The sequence below is a fragment of the Rhipicephalus microplus genome, chromosome 2, assembly GCF_043290135.1.
Source record: "Rhipicephalus microplus isolate Deutch F79 chromosome 2, USDA_Rmic, whole genome shotgun sequence".
Classification (NCBI taxonomy): domain Eukaryota; kingdom Metazoa; phylum Arthropoda; class Arachnida; order Ixodida; family Ixodidae; genus Rhipicephalus; species Rhipicephalus microplus.
In genome coordinates, this window is record NC_134701.1 from 129,047,536 (window position 1) to 129,067,910 (window position 20,375).

The 20,375-nt window shown below is 45.1% G+C and overlaps 1 protein-coding gene across 1 annotated transcript; it reads right to left on the minus strand.

The window, feature by feature from the left end:
• Positions 1-14,916: 14,916 nt before the first annotated feature.
• On the minus strand, positions 14,917-19,462 carry LOC142786172 (uncharacterized). The gene is made up of 3 exons (XM_075883913.1): positions 18,990-19,462; positions 17,100-17,163; positions 14,917-15,401 (listed from the first exon to the last, which is right to left on the minus strand). Exons 2-3 carry the CDS (start codon positions 17,122-17,124, stop codon positions 15,070-15,072), a joined length of 357 nt encoding a protein of 118 aa, XP_075740028.1. The 5' UTR covers positions 17,125-17,163; positions 18,990-19,462; the 3' UTR covers positions 14,917-15,069.
• Between the last annotated feature and the right edge of the window lie 913 nt (positions 19,463-20,375).

The window sequence follows — 20,375 nt, forward strand, 5'->3', positions numbered from 1 at the left end:
GTTTCAACTGTGTCAACAGCGAGTGACTTTCTTTCCTCTTCTGGATTCCTTGTGGTAGAGCCTGCAGCATATGACATTGACGGAGTGTCTCCCGTTGCGTCCAAAACCTCGGTGGCATCCATAATATGCTCTTGTAGGTTATCATCTGGCTGCTTTGTGTGCTGTCGCAGCTTGTTGGCGTATCTTCGGCCGAATGACCGAAGCGTCGACAGTTGTCACAGTGAGGGGTCCTGCAGTATCGATGGATGTGTCCAACCTTACTGCACCGAAGGCAAAGTGATGGGCACCCAGGTATCAGGACGAGGCTTTGCACTCCGCAGACAACAAGAATATGAGGAATATCCGCAATGCGAACTCCATCAGCAAGGGACAAAACAACATCCCTATTTAGCGTCCGCTTTTGTTCCATGTCCGCTACTTTCCAGCTTTCTTGGGATATTGTCTTGACCTTCCCAAAAGCTTGCAGTGCCTAGCACACATAGGCGTCCTCCAAGCGCTCAGGAGGCCACATAAGCTTCAACTTCACTTCCGTGGGCTCCGGGTCTATAACGAGGCATCGACGACTTTTGACGAAAAATTCGCCTCTTGTGACCAACTTTGTTTTCCTCAGCGTTGACTTGCATGTGACCATCCAAACATGAGACATTTGAAATTGACCTATGGAGCTTATTTCCTTCAAGTCAATGATGTCCCGAAGAGCATCTCTAAAATCTTGAACCCAGTAAGGGCTACCAGCTAAGTCCGCATGTAGAAAAACAGAGTCCACAACAAGCTTACCGGTGGGAAGGCGAGGAAGTACAACACGGTAGTCATTGCCGCTGGCTGAAGCCTGAGCAGCACCTCCGTCCATGGCCGATAAATTCTTCGAAGCGGAGAACATGAAAAACGTGTCCGTTCAGAACGTCGTCTTCGTCTTTCTCCCCCACAGCCACGCATCTGCCTGCGAGTGCAGTGAAAAACATTCGGCAGATACCACGCACCTTGGTAATCTTTATGCGAAGCATGCGGAAGGAAGGTGACCCTGTTGTCATTTTTTTTGAATGACCCGTTATGAAGTGACGATAAATATATGTACAAATGTTGCACGCATCGACATATATTGAACCATTGCGGATGTTTATATAACCCTTGTTTACACTTGCGCAACGATGCCAACAGAAACATGAATATTAGCAACCCTAAAAGCAATAAGCTGACACGCAGTGCCGACGTTTGCGAGATTGTTAGCACTCGACAATGCAACATAGATAAAACTATACGCATGACACTTAACTACAACGGACGCTAACCTAACATGACGGCCGTATCACATACGATATGCATTGCTTATAGAATTGAATAGTGAGCACTGCCACCACAACTGACGTTTCGTGAACATTAGCGTCCATTGAAAAAAAAATTGCCCGCAGCTTCCCTCGGGGGAACACTGAGGAGGATGCGGAGCATATAATTGGTTAACGGGGTGTTAAAGTCCGGGTCCTCTTGTCGACGCTTACGTTTCAAAGCGGCCGAATCCGGTGCTGCTGCTCGACGCTGACGTCTCTCAGCGGCTTCACGTTCTCTAGGTTGAGCATCTTCCGCTCGACGCCGACGTTTACGTTCGGCGTCGCGAGCTCTTCTCCGCGCTGCCTTGTCTTCGGACGACGACTTGGTTGCGGTTCCGCCAACACTTTGGCCGGCGCTGGTCGAAGGGACGTCGATCATTGCGACCTCGGACGTCGACGCGCCGTACAAACCAACCGACGAGCGGCAACTGAGCGAGCGAGCACCGACCTTGAGTATATATACAGCGCAACGGCGCATGCACTGTCAGCTGTCGAATGTTTGAGAAGGGGGAGAAGCGCAACGGCGCATGCGCGCGCGTCAGCTGCCGATGTTCTCGAAGCGCAGGTGGTGGAGGAGTGAAGCGCGCGCGGTGTGTAGAGGAGGAAGGGATGCACAGATGGTGGAAGATGGAGGAGGAAGCTTGCGGACGGCGCCGCACTAAGAGCCTCGAGTATTAGATGCTCCGCATCTAAAAGTAGTTCCGAGACCTGGCGTGGCTCTGTGGAAGAATGTTCGATTGTCGCGCAGAATGCTGGGATTCAATTCTTTTTGGGACCCTGACATTTACTCTGCATTCATCGGGTCAACGCTGCCGATGTTAGGTCTTTCTTGACGCTCACGCGTTAAAATTACCTATGTGTGTTCTCACCGTTCTTGGGTAGATATAAAGTACCAATAGCATGTGACGCATGCCCACATACCAGTGGCACATACCTACACGTGTGTATGTGCCACTGTTTGGCGGAAAGCCTTGCCGACGTGTGCGACGGTATTCTGACATTATGTCTTCATAGTCGTCCGATGATGTGATCCTCCCATACTAATTTTGGTTCACGCCATGTCAAGGGGGTGATCCCGAGAGCCCCTAGACGTAAGTGGATAGATAGATAGATAGATAGATAGATAGATAGATAGATAGATAGATAGATAGATAGATAGATAGATAGATAGATAGATAGATAGATAGATAGATAGATAGACAGACAGACAGACAGACAGACAGACAGACAGACAGACAGACAGACAGACAGACAGACAGACAGACAGACAGACAGATAGATAGATAGATAGATAGATAGATAGATAGATAGATAGATAGATAGATAGATAGATAGATAGATAGATAGATAGATAGATAGATAGATAGATAGATAGATAGATAGATAGATAGATAGATAGATAGATGGATGGATGGATGGATGGATGGATGGACGGATGGATAGATAGATAGATAGATAGATATATAGATAGATAGATAGATAGATAGATAGATAGATAGATAGATAGATAGATAGATAGATAGATAGATAGATAGATAGATAGATAGATAGATAGATAGATAGATAGATAGATAGATAGATAGATAGATAGATAGATAGATAGATAGATAGATAGATAGATAGATCGTTTTATACGCCACAAGAGGATTCTGGCAGATGGCGCCTTGGTGTGTCCTCGTCCCCATCGATGTCAGCTCTCTCTTTCATGGTCATAGAGTGTACGTCGTTACGAATGAAGACACGGCGGCTCGCAGCGCGACAACGCAGTCCAGAGTTTCAGGCTCACAAAGTGGCTGCAGCACGGCAGCGCTGAGAAGCGGCTTCAGACTTGCGGGCTCGCGAAGCTGCAGCGAAGCTGCAGCGAAACTGCAGCGCCGGCAAGCCAACCCGGAGCTGGTTGGTTGGTTCCTCAACATCTTGGCGCAACCCACCTAGGGGAATAGGCCATGAATGGGACAGTGGCTTGCTTTTTAAGTTAATTCACTTCTTGAAAGAGAGGGTTGGATTACTTAGGTAATATAGGTAATAATAAAAAGGTGTTCAATTTCTAAACAAAAAAACTTTTAAAAAAATAATAAACATACAAAAAAGAAAAAAATGAAACATAAAACAACTGAAGTTACTTATTTTTAGCATTTTATTCTTTTACATTCTCGTAAGAAATTTGTAACAGCGGTAAAAACGCTCCTGTGGCTGAATCCAAATGCGGCAGCGCCAAATGAAAGAATCACCGGAAGTGTCAAGTTTAAGCCCAACTTTCGTAGGGGTTCTTCTAGTAGATTTTCCCTTTGTGTCTTGAATTTTCGCATGAAAAAAAGAAGTACTCCAAAGATTCTCTCTCCTTACAATAAAGGCACAAAGGCGACTGTGCCAGACCCGACCTGTGAAGGAAAAAGTTCAATGAGGGGACTCGACAACGCTGCCTGGTAATTACTATTTCTTCCTTTCTTGATGAACACCACTTGTTCTTCCACGGAAACTTTAGCTGTGGGAATTCTGCTACAAACACAAGGGATTTTTCAAAGTTATTGGCCGTTGTGCGTTTTTGAAAGCGTGCTGCTGTGATATATTCTGAAGTAGGCAAAATAGGTAAAACCGGACAATCAAGGGAAGATACAGCTAGTGCATCTGCATGCTCATTCAGAGCTAAACCTCTATGGCCTGGTACCCAAACTAGTCGGACGAGTCGCACATGTGTAGGAATGAGCGAGTAGAAAGTTTCCAAGGTACGTGACAAAGTTGGTGAGCTCAAGGCAGTACAGACCGAGAGACAGTCTGTTAGAACAATCACCGCTGATAGATCTTGCGGCACTTTACGCAATGCTAGGACTATTGCCAGTAGTTCAGCTTGGTAAATAGGTGTAAAGTCGGGTAATCGAATTGAGAAAGCCCAATCTAGACAGGATGATACGATTCCTACGCCAGCCTTCTCTTCATAAACCGAAGCGTCAGTCGCTATCACAATGGATGTTTCTAGATTGGCCAAATGATCTTCCAAAATGCCATTTATATACTGATATGGTAATTATTTTGTATTTTTGAGATATATATCTTCAAATTCTATCCTGTGTTTCCCAAAGGTTAACTCTTAAGGGCTCCAAAAGTTTCTGAGTAAATATTACTTGAGGACACCTTAATTTAGGCCACTGGTGGCTGAACAACGAGGTCTGCTGGTTAATGAACACATTCTGTGACCTCGGCTGAGGTGATGCATAGATTTTAAGGAATGTGTGTACTGTTAGACTATGAAATCTTTTGATAAGAGAAGGCAGGCGGGATTCTTCGTATAGGATAATGTTGCCAACATATTTGGGTAGCCCTAGACATAAGCGTAAAGATTCGCGTTCTACCAGAATCAGTGGTCGAACTTTGTAGGCCGGAGCGCCAGAAAACAAAACACAGCCGAATTCTAATATCGGTTAAATGTACATGCAATATATCATAACGAGCACGTCTCTACGCAAACCGGCACGATAATTACTGAGCCTGCGCAGCATCCTTACGGCACGTGCTCTTTTAGCAGCCATGTTTTCAATGTGGGGACTCCAGTTAAGTGTTTCGGTGTAGGTTACCCCCAAGTACCTAACTTACTCAACCTGAGGTATGGCGTCCTGTCGGTACATTAGTGAAATTTGCACTGGGGCATTTTGCGCGAAAACTATGATTGTACTTTGGTTTGTATTGAGGCATAGGTTGATATCCTCCAGCCACGTTTCCAGACTATTCATATATGTCTGCAGAATCAGGTACAGTGTGTGAATGTCCGCCGACGCAGCAAAAAATGCAATATCATCGGCATACACATAGACCTGTACATCTTGCTGTATGGGAATGGTACATAGTAGTGCATTAAATAATAAGGGCGATAGTACTGACCCTTGCGGTATACCTCTTGTTTGCTTGTATATTGAAGAGCTGACACCAGATTGAGAGCGGTAAAATTCTCTATCACCTAAGAAAGCATGGATCCAGGCCACAAAGTATTGGGGCAGTCCTAAATTCTGAAGTGAATCTAGCAGTTTAACATGCTCCACGCTATCATAGGCTTTTGTGATATCTAAGGTTACCAAAGTGGAGTATTGTTTCTGATATCGAGCAAATTCAATTCTGCTTTCTAGATCCACGTGCGCACACCAAATGGAGCAACCACGCCTGAATCCAATTTGACATGGGCTCAGTGTCAGTTATTTTGACATCAATCGATTTATACGTCTATATAAAATTCTTTCAACGAGTTTTACTAGGTTTAATGTAATAGAAATTGGCCTAATATCATCTAAGGTAAACCCAGCGCCTTGCTTTTTTAATAATGAAATCATTTTTGTCATTCTCCAATCAGGTGGCATCGAAGAGCTTTTAAGTGAGTGATTATTAATTTCGAGTAGGCCAAGTGGGTATATTTTATGCACTGATTTTATCACCGACGTCGTCATGCCATCTGGACCAGGAGCAAAATAGGGTAGAGTTCTGACTACGTTTGCTAATTCTGCAGGCGTAACCTCTTCGAAATCCTCAGTCCTATGGGTAGACTGAGCTTGGTATGAAAGAAGTGTCGTAAAGCGACTTTCTAGGCCCTGAGCTATATCTTCTAGAAGGGCCTTCAGTTCAACTGGTGATGATACTACAGATTCTATATTTCTTTGTACCGGAAGAACTTTCTTAGTTCTCAGAAAGCGAAAAAGGTTTTCTATTGACCGGCTTTGACAGGAACTCACATCAGTCGCTGTTAAATTTGTCCTTCGCATTAGCGATGGTTCTCATAAAAATAGCGGCCGCATACTTATAATCACTCCAGTTCCTAGGACACTGGTTAAAGATTATTTTTTTTCATGCAGCCTTTCTTAGTCTATAAGCCCGCGAACAGTCCGCATTCCACCAATGGTTGGTAGACGGTTTAGAGCTTTCAATGGTGAATTTAGACTTACTTAACGACTCTTTTAAAATGTCGCTAATTGTGATGGCGTCTAGTTCTGCATCATTCGTTTGGTTCGATAAAGCGCCTCGTAACGATTTTTCGAAAGTATTAAAGTTTACATGTGTTACGGAAGATCTATTCTTGGAGGTTATTGGACATACCACCTCGAACAATATTGGCATATGGTCACCACTTGTTCCCGAGTTAATCGTCGACCATGATAAGATGGAGAGGTTAGCGTTAGAAGAAGTTAGATCGAGTACCGAGGAGGACTGATTACACATTAAAGTAGGAGTTTTTGTGTTTATGCATATAAAGCTATGCTTGTTCACCCAATCCCATAAACGTTTGCCATTCAGATCAGTTTTAAAGCCCCACGAAATATGATGAGAATGGAAGTCCCCTACGAATACAATATCTTTTTGGCAATAGTGAACTGCAGTATCTAGAACGGTAAAATTTAGAACAACCGCAAGAAAATAGGCATTAATAATTGAGAATGGGAGGAACCAAGGAATAGTAATGCTTAATGCTAAAATCTCGCTTTCTGAAGTCATTGACTGATAAATAATTTCAGCTGTATGGGCTATTTCAGATGCGATAAATATTGCCAAACCTACACTTCAAGTTGGGTGGTCTAGAAGAAATGTGCGGTAATTTTTAATCCTAAAATACTTATTTTCTGCAAACCAAGTTACTTGTAAAGCAACAATATCAGGGGAATAGTTATCGCAAAGTTGAAGTAAGTCTGTAGCTGCTGAAAAAATGGAGCGGCAATTCCACTGTAGTACTTTTAAATTCCGTATTTTGAAGAGATACCAGCAGCACTCACTGCTTTCTCTAAGATGATATCCTTTAAAAAATCTTTTTTGATGGGTTTTCCTTCTGTTATCTCTTATTTCTTGATTTAGGACTAATTGAGGAGCGTTGTGCCTCAAGAGAAGCACGTCGTTTTATATTTCTTGAGTCAGAGTCCATTTTTCTGGTTATGAGACATGAGAATCGGAGTCCGAGCTCCAATCTAGGTCCTGTACAAGAGGTATAATTATTCTATGGCCAGTGTTCGGCGTGTCTGGCTTTGACTTCGAAGGGCCTGGTTCCGATGGAATATCAGTAACCTTAACTGGTGAAGGTAGAGAAGGAGGCACGGTAGGTTGGTTACCTCCCTGCAATATTTGATTCAACTGAGTGCTCACTATTTGTGCCAATGACTCCGTTAGGCTCACGAATAGAGATTCCATAAGCTTCGTCATGGCCCTTTCCACCGTTGATGTTATTAAATCAGGCAACGACGACTCAAGCATCTGGTTTGCCCGGTTGGCAACGGAGGCATAGCCACGTGAGCGCTCAGAAAAAATAGATCAGGCCTCACGCCGGGAGCATCGTTGTTGTTCAATGATCTCTAGAAGTTGCAATTCATATGTCCTCTTGGGGCAACTTTCATCGTCCGCCGCGTGATTTCCTCTGCATAGACAGCATCTCACCTCTTGGGTTGAACATTTATTAGGTTTATGTTGGTCAGTACATGTGCGACATCTCACATCCGATCTACAATCCTTGATGGTATGCCCATACCTCCAGCATTTTTTGCACTGCAGTGGACGAGGGGATAGTGCATCTACACGATAAATTAGTGGCCATGCCTTAATTTCGGTCGGTCGAGCGGTGCCGGCAAAAGTCACAATCACTGATTCTGGGGGGACCTTTTCGTTCTCAACGTTTCGCGAGCATCGAAATACAGAGACTGCTCCTGCGGCCGCAAACATTTCAAGTATTTCGGGTGGTGTAAGGCTCAAGTCCACTCCTCGAACCAGTCCCTTCACACAGGCCAAATGGACAGGTACGAAACAGCTCACCGGATTCGAGGCAAGCATTGTGCATTTTAGAAGATCTGTGATGCAGGCCTGGTCCGGCGAGCAGCACAGGATGCCTCCACGTCCGAATTGACGCACCTCAGTAATCATTTGGTAATAATCGGAAATCTTCCGGAGTTCTTTCTGAATTAGTTTCAAATTTTTCATGCGAATAGACTCGCCGTTGGTTGAAACCAGGGCCACAGAAACGCTCTTCAGACCACTGCGCAAAAATAGATCGATTGGCAAATCACTTTTAGGAAGGGAAGCCGACCAGGCAGAATATGCCTGGCCGGGAGAGAAAACAGACATCAGGTTATTAGGCTTAACAGCACCGCCCGATCCGGCCGCTCCCCCACAGGAGGAAGCACGAAGGTGCCTTTGAAGTAGCAGCGGGGGTAGATCCCGAATTGAAACCGGGCGCTCAGGCCTCAGGAAGCACCGGAGGAAACCTCAAGGACAGCGAGGACAGCGAGGACCTACTAGGATGGCGGACACCACCAACGATCCTGGGCCAGCGACCCGGAGCTGAGGGCTTTTGAAGCAGCAGCGCCACGGGAACGTCGTCTTCTCAAATTTAAGGTTGGATCCCATACAAGAACGCTTATTTTTCCATTTCACCGATCATAAGGTGGTAATAATGAAAGGAAAACGCCGCCCACACCTCAACACTATATAGGCATTGTAATTAATAAACAGCTTTGTACCTACTCTACACACGTGATGTCCTGTCTTTCCATTATACAGTGGACAATGCAGGGGGATTAATGATCACCCTGGGCTTCACCCACTTGCCATGATTCACTTCATGGACATTTCATTTCAGTTTGTTTCATTTATTGAAGCATTAAGTGACCGGAGGCATCACATGAGCCAGGGGCAGACAATATATGGGGGACTTTTAATCACACAAAAGGTCTAAAAAGGCAGAAAAGACGAAGAAATGGAGGAAAAGCATCTCTAAGAAAGGAAACAAGTAAGCAAAATATTTTGGTCAGATGCATTGTTATTTTTGCGCGAAAAATCGTGCGGTCGGTAGACGAAACAATACTGTCGGGGAGGGCATTCCACAGGGTTATTGCATGAGGGAAAAAAGTATCTTGCATCGATAATGTACGGCACTGAATGTGTGCAATTGGTTTGCTGTGGTTCAGGCGCGGCGAGATTCGGGGCGGGGGTTGAAGACGAGGATGCCTGGCAAGTGGGTGATAATACAAAGAGTGAAGCAAGCAGAGACGCGAGATGATTTGACGTGATTGGAGACATGGAAGGTCAAGTGTGCGTTTGAGTTCAGTGATGCTAGATTTACGCGAGTAGTTTGACGTTATGAAACGAACAGCACGATTCTGGATGGATTCTAGTTCGTAGGCGAGATATGCTTGTGAAGGGTGCCAGATATATGAAGCGTATTCCAATTTAGGCTGAACGTATGTCTGATATGCAAGTTTTTTAATAGCGGGTGATGCAGATCTGAGATATCGGAGCAAAAATCCAAGTGTGCGTGAAGCATGTGCGTATATTTTTTCAATGCGAGCGACCCATGATAATGACGATGTCAAGTGAACGCCTAGAGACTTATAGCAGTCTGTTCGAGTTATTTCATTTGAATTGATATGGTATGCGTGTTTTGCGATGCTGCGTTTACGGGAAAAGGACATGGATTGGCACTTATTAAGGTTAAGTGGCATGAGCCATTTTCCACACCATCCAGCGATAGTGTCAATGTCTTTCTAAAGATCAGTGGAATCACTAGACTTGCGAATGGCATTGTAAATGACTCAATCATCGGCGAAAAGTCGAAGTCTGGTTTTTGTGTTAGATGGCAGGTCACGGACGTAAATTAAAAATAATAAGGGGGATAAGCCTGCTCCCTGGGGGACACCGGATGTAACATTAGAAATTTGCGAGTCATGAGAATTGGCAGTTGCGTATTGTACGCGTCCTTTTAAGAAATGTTCTATCCAAGTAATCAGTTTCGGGGGGATTCCAAGAGTAGATAGTTTTGCAAGCAGCACATTGTGTGGGACACGGTTGAAGGCCTTCGAGAAGTCGAGGAAGATGGCGTCAATTTGTAGATCATCGTTCATATGTTGCAAGATATCATCGGTGAATTCTGAGAGCTGAGTTTCGCACGACAATAGTTTTCTGAAACCATGCTGGTGCACATAAAAGAAGCTAATTGATTGAAGGTAGTTCATTAAATTGGTTGCTATAATGTGTTCTAGCAGTTTGAATGGTATGCTGGTTAACGAAATAGGGCGGTAATTATGTGCTTTTGATCGGTCTCCAGACTTACGGAAGAGAATGATTTGTGCCTTCTTTTAATCATTGGGAACTTCACCAGTGCTTAGTAATTGATGGAACAGTAAGGTTAGTATTGCGCTTGACAGGTAAATTGTGTTTTTAAGTAGTTTGCTGCTAATTTGATCCCAACCGGCCGAGGAGGAAAATTTGAGAGAGTTTATTACCTTAGATATCCCATCAACGTTAATCTGGGTATCAGGCATTCGGGTCGGCGAGTGGAGTGGTAACTGGGTAAAATTAAAGCTTTGAGCAGGTGACAATACTGACCTAAAAAAATCCGTAAGAAATGTAGCACATTTTTTCAGTTTCGAGTAATTCGTTGTTTACGTTCAACAGCTGGAGTTGCGTTTGACGATTTGGCGGGGAGATAATTTCAAATAATTTATCAGGGTTAGACTGTAAGATTGATAAAAAGTCAGTTGAGAAGAATTCGTTTTTGGAGGCTTTCAGTTCCGCAATTTATTCATTAGCAGCCAATTTGTACCGATCCCAAACCCTGGCGTTATTAGGAAGTTTTGCTTTTCGATAAAGGCGTTTTTTCTTGTTAAGTAGGCGTTTGAGGCGTTGCGTGAAACATGGGTTATTTGTGTCTGTATTTACAAGGATAGTGGGAATATGTCTGTTTCTTTAAGTTTAGCATCGTGTTTTTATATGATTCCCAATCGGCGTTAACCAAGCGGGCAGTGTATGACCGTCGAAAGTCGTCGTAGAAGAGTGCAAGTTCACGGTTAATTGCGTCGAAGATAGCTTTCTTGTAATCGGTGATTAATTTTTGCGTTGGGGCGTCCTTATTTTATAGGCAGAGAAATGCTGATATCAAGGAGGCTATGGTCGCTGAAGGTAGGGAGCAAAGTCACATTTTTCTCAATGTTTTCAGGGCAAGATGTTAATAACAGATCTAGGGTGTTGTCGCCCCTCGTAGGGCATGTAACTGTTTAGTGCAGGTTAAAATCCAGAGTGAATTCAAGAAATTGCTTAGGTTCACTAGATGGTGATTTGTTGGCTACTGAAAGTAACGACCAATTAATGCTAATATGATTAAAGTCTCTGAAAAGGAAGATTGGTGCCTCGGGCGTATCTTTTTTATTTGTTCTAGAGAAAAACGTAACTTCTCGCAAAAGGAGGGGCTAGTGTCTGGTGGATGGTAACATATTCCAAACACTATTCTGCCAATTGTACTCTGTACGCATACCCATGTTAGTTCAATGTTGTCGTCGTGAGTGATTAGTGAGGATGATAAGCTGTCTCTAACGGCAGTCAGTACTCCTCCACCTCGCCTGTCACGTTGGTCACGTCGATATACTGTTAAATTGGGGTCGGATGGAAAAACTTCGCAGTAACTGACGTCCCTGTTTAACCACGTTTCTGTTAACAAGACGATATCGGCTGCAGTATCGTCTATGGAGCTTTTGAATTCGTCACGTTTTGGGATTATGCTGAGGATGTTCGTCGTATGCGGCGATTTTTTTCCTTATTAGCAACACGAAGAGCCTGTAAAATTATGGGGGACTGTGTAACTATACCGAAACATCGGGCTTCCTGCTCGCGTACCTTTCCAATAATGAAGCATGAAAACTACTGTTTTCTATACACAATGCTGCCATAAATTTCTCACAGAGAAACCATTTTTTCACAAGGCATTCTATCCTTTTTCTTAAAAAAAGCTATATTTTCATGCAATTGGCGTCTTATGCATAAGTATCAATTATATTAGTATGGTCCCCCATTCGATGTGGTCACCGACCATTATGCACTATGCTGGCTTTCATCATTCAAGGGTCCCTCAGGCCGTCTCACTCATTGGGCGCTTCGCTTAGAAGACTACGACATCCGCGTGCTGTACCGCAACGGACGCCAGCTTGCTGACGCCGACGCCCTCTCGCGTTCCCCTCTACATCAAGACGACGTGCCCTGCTCAGTAACCTCGGTTGCTGTTTCTGCCATCGATGTTGACATCCTCACTACCAAACAGAGAAAGGATAATTAGATCGCCCCGCTGGTCAACTTGCTCTCTGATCCGTCCACAACACCATCCACGCGTGCCTTGCGTCGTCGAGCTCACCATTTCGCCATTCGTGATGGCCTCCTACACTGACGCAGTTACGCCGATGGCCGGCAGTGGTTTCTCGTGATACTTCGCAGTCTGCAGTCGGAGATATGTGAATGTTTTCATTCTGATCCACTATGCGCGCACTCTGGGGTATTCAAAACCTACTATCACATTTTACAACGCTACTTCTGGTGCGGGATGTACCGCTACGTGCAGCAGTTCGTTCGCTCCTGCCTAGCTTGCCAACGCCGCAAACCGTCAGCACACATGTCGCCAGTCGGTCTGCAACCGTTACCTTGCCCTGGGCGTCCGTTTGGGCGTACAGGTATCGATTTGTATGGATCACTTCCTTTGACGTCGGCTGGTAACCACTGGGCCATCGTTGCCGTAGACCATTCAACGCGATACGCCAAAACCGCCGCTCTCCCGACGCCTACTTCGCACGATGTTGCGTCCTTCCTGCTGCATCGATTCATACTGCGCCACGGTCCACCCCAGGAGCTTCTCAGCGATCGAGGCCGTGTCTTCTTGTCGGAAGTCGTAGAAGACATTCCGACCGAGTGCCATTCTGTCCACCGCAAAACTACTGCTTACCACCCGCAGACGAATGGTCTCACTGAACGCTTTACCCGCACCCTCGGCGACATGCTTTCCATGTACGTCGCCGCCAACCACGCGAATTGGGATAATATACTGCCCTTCGTCACCTACGCCTGCAACACCGCCCCTCACAGCACGACCGGTTTTTCACCTTTCTACTTGCTGAACGGAAGGCACGCGCCACACACCATGGACACGATACTCCCGTACACGCCGGATTCATCTGAGTGTGCACCTATTTCTGAGACGGCCAGGCTTGCTGAAGAGTGTCGCGAGCTTGCCAAGACCTTTACGACACATGAGCAAGAGCGGCAGAAGAGTATTCGTGATGGCTCCGCCACTTCTGAGCCCACGTTCCTTCCTGGTTCCCTTGTATGGCTCTCAATCCCGACATCTGTAGCTGGCCTCTCTCTTCCAAACTACTTCCCAAATACGAAGGCCCTTACCGTGTCATCGAGCGCACATCTCCGGTCAACTATATCTGATCGAATCCGTCGAACAATCTTCGGACATGCGCCGCCGTGGGCGCGACATCGTCAACGTGGAGCGTTTGAAGGCTTATTATGACCCGCTCATAGTAACAAGCTGTTAGGTCGCCAGGCGGCTCCCTCTTCGACCCCGGGGTAATTGTAGCGAAGCCTCCAAACTCTGAAATAGGTCGAATATTTGAGTACCTTCTAGTGGGGCTACCCAACAAGGACGCCCCTCGTGCTGAGAGTCGTTGCTTGGCCGTGACTGTCGCCTTTGTGTATGCTCGCTGGATGCCGGCTAATAAACGCCTTAACAATATATACAAAATGTAAAATAGAAAGTGCAGTTTATTTATAGCCTGTGGTATAGTGATATATTTGCCACATAACTAAGTCTTTCAAAAAAAGGATGATTTTATTTTTAGGTCTTCCAGTATCACACCGCCAATTTTTCACACAGTGGGTGCCCTCTCGTGCCACAGTGTACGTATATAGTTCTGCCGAGCGCTACGTCGGAAGTGCGTTTGTGCCTATTTTACTGGTAGGTAACCAGTGGCAGTAATTCTCTGCCTCCCACAGCAGCGGCTGATGCTCAACTATTTTGCCAAGGCTGTGGTGAATAAAGATGCACCCAGGGGCCTTTGAAGAGCCTTGTTTATAGGGCCATCTTTCGAGATGAGGACGTGTGAACAACTAACCCTTCGATCGCTGTACTCATCTTCCGATTAGAAAAAAAGCGTTGGGTTTCCGGTCGGCACAGGGAATCGAACCTGGTACTCTAGTCGTAGGTGGACGCTTAACCAGCCGACGCTCCGATTGAACGTCCGCTTCCAATGCGGGACACTTTAATGAGAACACTATACTAGATATAAAGGCATTCACAATGCTATGATTTCTATTCACAACAGTTCCGTATTAGAACAGCAGAGAGCATCGCTACATGCAGTGCGGGCGTCACAGTGTGTTTTCAGCACACTGCACGGATTACACGTGCCTTCAACGACCTGAAAATGTTGTGTATTCTTACACCCGTTGATGGGGAACCCGGTGCGTTCCTATGAGTGACGAGATTCACTTTGCGGAGTCGTTTCGTGTCGCGCAGTGCGCAAGAAAGCTACGGCTGACCCGGCCGTATCTTAGAAACCGCCAACGGCTTTTTTTTTTTTTTACGTACGTTACGTCAGTAAAGCCACGTATGCCTTTTTGAAGTGAGGGTATCTTATAGTACCTATACTTCGAATCTCATCATGTACCCTTCGCGATACGTAACAATATTGATTACTCGCCACCGTTGCATGGTCGATCTGTGGTTATATGTCATCTTTGCAGCAGAGACAAAGAATCATTGGATCAACATGGCTTCGCAAGGCATGTTTTATTGTCTTTTACACGTGTTCTAGGCTATAATAAGATGTCTGAGCATAATAGAAGTAAATGAGGTACGACGTACGTATTGTGTGATTGATACCGCAGCAAAAGGGAGAATTGGGCTTGTTGACTGGTATCCATAGTGCAATAGCAGTTGATTGATACCACAGTTTCTTGCCGCCAGTCATTGCCCAGGTGAGGGCTCGGCAGGGTCGACGGGGGACACAGTGGTCTCCGAGAGGGAGGCGGGAGACGCGATGGTCTGTGAGCGGGAACCCACGTACAAAACGGGAATCGGTATGGAGTCCTTTCGCATTCGCAAGTGGCGGCGGTGTGCCAGGAGTGACAGGTAGTACAGCAGCATAGACAAGGCGAGCATGACTGACAGCGAATACAACATGCCACCAGCCATGGCTTCGTACGCGATGCAGTTGCCGCTCGAGCCGCACAGCCGGTGCCATGCCAGGCATGTCTGGTCCACAATGCCACCCAGGATCATGGAAGCCGGGATGGAGCCTGCGAACGCGCCCATACAACTATCTAATTTCTTCATTTTTTTTACATTACAAGACATCCTTGTTACGCTCTTCCATGCACACTATGCAATGGCGTTCGAGCTTTGACAATATTTGACCATAAGCAAAAGCGAAAATATTTAGGTAAGAAAATAATGAAAAAAAATTGAAGACGAACTAGATAGCCGAGAAATATACACTGCCGGTATAACAAAACAAAATGAGAGCAACGCCAACTAAGAAAACAAAACAGAAAAATGATGTTTCAAGTGCAAGACTTCGACTTGTTTAAACGGCGTTTTACACATACTTAGCTAGCTTTTTTTTTTTCATAGCAAGCACCTAATCCTCCTTATACTGACGCCTAGCAACTTGCCTATATTTTTATTTTTCTACATGCAAGTTACTGTATTCATAACGTTACCAATACCCCACCAGTACAAACTCGTGTTCTATCGATTCCATTTTTTTCTCTTTCATCGATGTCTGAAGTGTCTCTAAGAGCATGTGTGAACCACTGAAGAATTAGTAGAGCCATCCGCTTTGAGACAGCATCTTCCGCCCCTTCAACGGAGCTTGGGTGAACATTTTTCATTATATTGTGGTGTGTTGCGTAGCTTGCGGTTTCTTCTGACATCTGGGACGTGTCTCCTCCTCTTACGGTCATTTTCAGCTGCCTTAGTAGCCAGTAAAGTTCGCTATGGCTACTTGTGCATATTTTTGGCTGCTGCTGGCCAGTTTTCAGCAATATTATTGAATGAACTTGATCACTAATACGTGCTAAACAGTTTGTTTCGAAGTAATCTTCTAACATGGCTCGCGCGTAGATTTCTGAAATTTTTAAAAGGCAACAGAATTCCTAAATAGCACATGAGCACCCTTACATTCACGCTAATATGCCATATCCTGTTTTGGTACGGTCCATTATTACATACGCCTTTTGCACCAGCCGCTGAGGAAATATCAGTGTTAAGCTTCATTTGGGCGCTTTTGCCCTCTCTTTTGAAGAAAAAAAAGAGGTGCGCTTTCTGTTTCCACTAAAGCGCAGCAATGAATTGGTTAAAATTGATACATTGTATATCAAAAACTGTAAGACCACTAGCTTCACCATCCTATTTGCATTAATAACAGAGAAACTCAAGGTCGAAGTTTTATTGCTAAATTTCACGCCGACATCCCCACGCGTGAAGTCACAGGAACAGAGTGTATTTTTCGTATTTTGGCGACATTAGCGCAATCAAGTTTTTGTCGTATACGCAATTAACTTTTCTTGGCACCATCTTGGTACGTTAAGTTTATAGCCCCCTCAGTAGACAATGTACTGCATTTTAGCTGAATACGAAATAAGCGGCCAAGTACTAGCCGTTCAAGTTAGCGATGTCCCGGTGCTTAAAGAGCCAATTTCTAGGGGGCGTCGCAAACTGCGCTTTTTTTTTCACGCACTTTCTCTCTCACTAGGCGCCTTCTCGCAGCAAGCGCGGTGATTTTGTAATTGAGAAAATCTAATTTGCCAATGCGCGAGAAATCGGGTTTCTCTTTCGTGTCCCTTTAAGTACTAGGTTAACGAGCTGTCGAGTGCTGGAAATACATATCTATGATGGAGTCTATACCGTAGCTCTATACATAGAAGACGCTGAAGCATACGCTCAAAAAGAAGCGCAAAGAGGCCAACTACTACGTGCAAAGCCGAAGCACTCACCTATATGCCGGGTGATGACTCTCATGATTCCAAGGGCTAGCAATCTTTAGGTGGCTTAACGCACCTACAGACAGCAAACATTACAAACCTGTTAATGTGACCAATGGCTCACAGCTATAGTTGTGAACAATCAGCAAGATTTGTGTTTTGTTACGCTCGTGCTTCAGCACCAGCGCAACAAGGCACAAATGACACACAGGACATAGTGCTGACCCTCTTTCTCGAATCATCCTTGTATTGTTACGTTTGTGCTGGTATACTATTTTTTAACTTTCCATCATCAGCTAGCATGCTTGCAAATGCTGTTTAATTAGGTCTGAAATATTTATTTTATTAAGCAAGCAAATATTCTTTGAGTTAGGTAAATCACAGATAAACCCATGATATTTATTGTAACAATAACAGGCAGAAATATCGAGAGTGGATTCATCTCTTGTTAGCTCAAACAAAAGATGTATACACGTAAAAAGACATCTATAGGTAAGAAAAAAATAAGTCTCCTGCTTCATCGGGCATCCACGTCAATGTCAATGGCGTAAGGAGGGGGGCAGGGTTACCCCCCTTTGTCGTCTAAGGGGGAGGGGGCGCAAAGTCAAACGTCAGCCACACACATTCACATAATAGAGAGTGGGGCACTGTAACTTGGTGGCTAGGAGGCGGGGGGCAAAGGCCGCCCCATACATTGACATGATATGAAGGCGGGGTGCTGCGAGGAACTTTTGCCTCCCTTCCCCTGACGGGGAACTTTGCGCGTGCCTCCACCCTTACGTCGACTTTTTTTTATTAAGCCACTGCCAAAAAATATGCGCGTACAGACTCAGCGTTATGGCTATTCGCGCCCTCATCCATACCGACGCAGTCTTATGAGTAGCCGGCTCCATCCGTGCCCTCCACACCACCGAAGTGGGTCCTAGCAGAAGCCGAAAAAATGGCCATAGCTTTAGCTGCGTGCTCTAAGTTCACAACGATTTTCAACAACTAAAAAACTGCCCTTTCCTATTTGGCTCGCGGTGCCGTTACTATCGGTAACGAACAGGTTCCTCGGTCCCTAACCTACCGTAAAGACGAGAATCAACCTGCCATTTCTTTCGTCTGGATTGTGGCGCACGCGAGAAACCCAAGTAACGAGACCACCATCGACAACCTCGAGAATTCGTCAACCGTGTGGTAAGCCACGCCAAGGACCCCGAAAACCTTGGCGAGCCGCTGACCTCCTATGACGAAATAGCAGAGCACTATCGGCTCGTGCATCGAACGAAACCACCTCTGCATCTCAAGTTGGTGTCACCACCAAACGACCTCCTTCCCGTGCCTACAGGTATACGCACACATTTACCCTGACCTTTTCAGTCCACGTTACCGGGAGTGTGACTGCATCGACACCCTCTTTCACATAGTATGGGGCTGCAGCGAGGATCCACCCTGCCTCTGCGACGCTTGTTGGAAATTGTGCCTGGCGCCGGCACAAAGAAAAAGAAGAAGGGTAGTGGTGTAGAGGCTGGACGAGTTTGTACTGAGAAGAGCCTGTGTTCCAATAAAAGAAGACGTGACCGGGGGGCTTCGCCATGGCGACGATGGCTCGTTCTTTTCCTAACAACGCTCTGCGGATTTTGTGACTGACGGCTGCCTCATCCATCGTGTTCTCTTTTCAACGACCACTCGCTGATCGGGGCCCCGTGCATGGACCTCTCCAACCGTATCCCAGGCTTATACTTTTCGCTCAATATTTACGTCCCTCCCAATCTCTTCTATTGCTTTCTTATCTCTTCTTTTGTAAGCAAATGCTGAGGTGTTGCAGTTTGATGCAGACTGTTGCAGGGTTCACTTTCTTCCGTTTTTCTATTCAATAATCACTTTCCCCAACCCCCTCCTAATCTCCCGAGTACTCACTCAACCGAGGCCTGTAACAGTGTACTCAGCAATCCGAGCCTCGACATACAGCTCCGGGGAGCGGGCGATGGAGGTGGTGGCCAGGTATGGGCTCACTGCTATCCTGTGAAAAATCCTCCTCTTCGCTTCAATGAAGTTGCTTGATTCTCCCTCTCTCCAAAACCTTCAATAAAACTTTACGGTTAGTAACCACTTACTTAACTCTTGACACAGATTGCTATTCAATGCACCTTTTCAGCCAACTCATTCTTAAACGTGCACTGCAAGAACAGGTAGCCGCTGGTATTAAATAGCGCGTCAAAGTGGTGAAGGGGAAACTTGGGGTAGGCAAGCACCATATGTATGCACTAAGGGACAAGGAAGGCAAAATAACTACCAATATTGATAGCAGAGTTAGAGTAGCGGGTTGGTTTTACACAGATATGTACAGTAGCAGGGATAACAATGACCGTATTGTAAGAACTAGCAGTAACCCAGATGACATTCTACCAGTAAGTCAGAAAAGCCTTGAAGGTAATGCAAAGAAGCGAAGCTGCATGGTGTGGATCGAGTAACATCAGATCTACTGAAAGACGGAGGAGACATATTGTGTTGAAAAGACTAGGCACCTTGTTTACGAAGTGTCTCCTGACAGGAAGGGCACCAGAATCTTAAAAAAATGCTAACATCATCTTAATACCTACGAAAGGAGATGACAAGAACTTAAGAATTACAGACCAATCAGATTGATTTCCGTCATATACAAGCTATTTAGTAAAGTAATTGCAAACAAAAGTGAGACAACATTACGATTCCATCAACCAAAGGAACAACTAAGATTTCAAACAGACTATTCAATAATTACCACATTCATACTATCAATTATGGGATAGAGAAACACGCAGAATATACCCAATTGCTATACATAGCTTTTATAGCATACGAGAAGCATTTGTTTCCGTCAAGATATCAGCAGTCATGCAGACACTGAGGAATCAGGGCGTCGACGAAACATATATAAACAACCTGGAAGAAACCTACAGAGGATCGACTGCCATTATAGTGACCCATAAAGAAAGCGGCTGAATACCAATAAAGCAGGGTACAAGACAAGGGTATACGATCTTCTAATGCTATTTACCGCGTGCTTGCAGGATGTTTTTTGAGGCCCAGCATGAAAGGGTTAGGAATAATAGTCAATGAAGAGTACCTTATAACCTGCGCCTTGCCGATGACACTACGTTGCTGAGTAACTCAGGAAACGAATTGCAATTAATTATTACTGAATTGGAGAAGTGGAGCAGAAAGGCAGGACTTAAATTTAACCTGCACAAAACGAAAGAAATGAGCAACAGCCTCGGAAGAGAACAGCGCTTCGAGATAGGTATCAGTGCACTTGATGTTGTA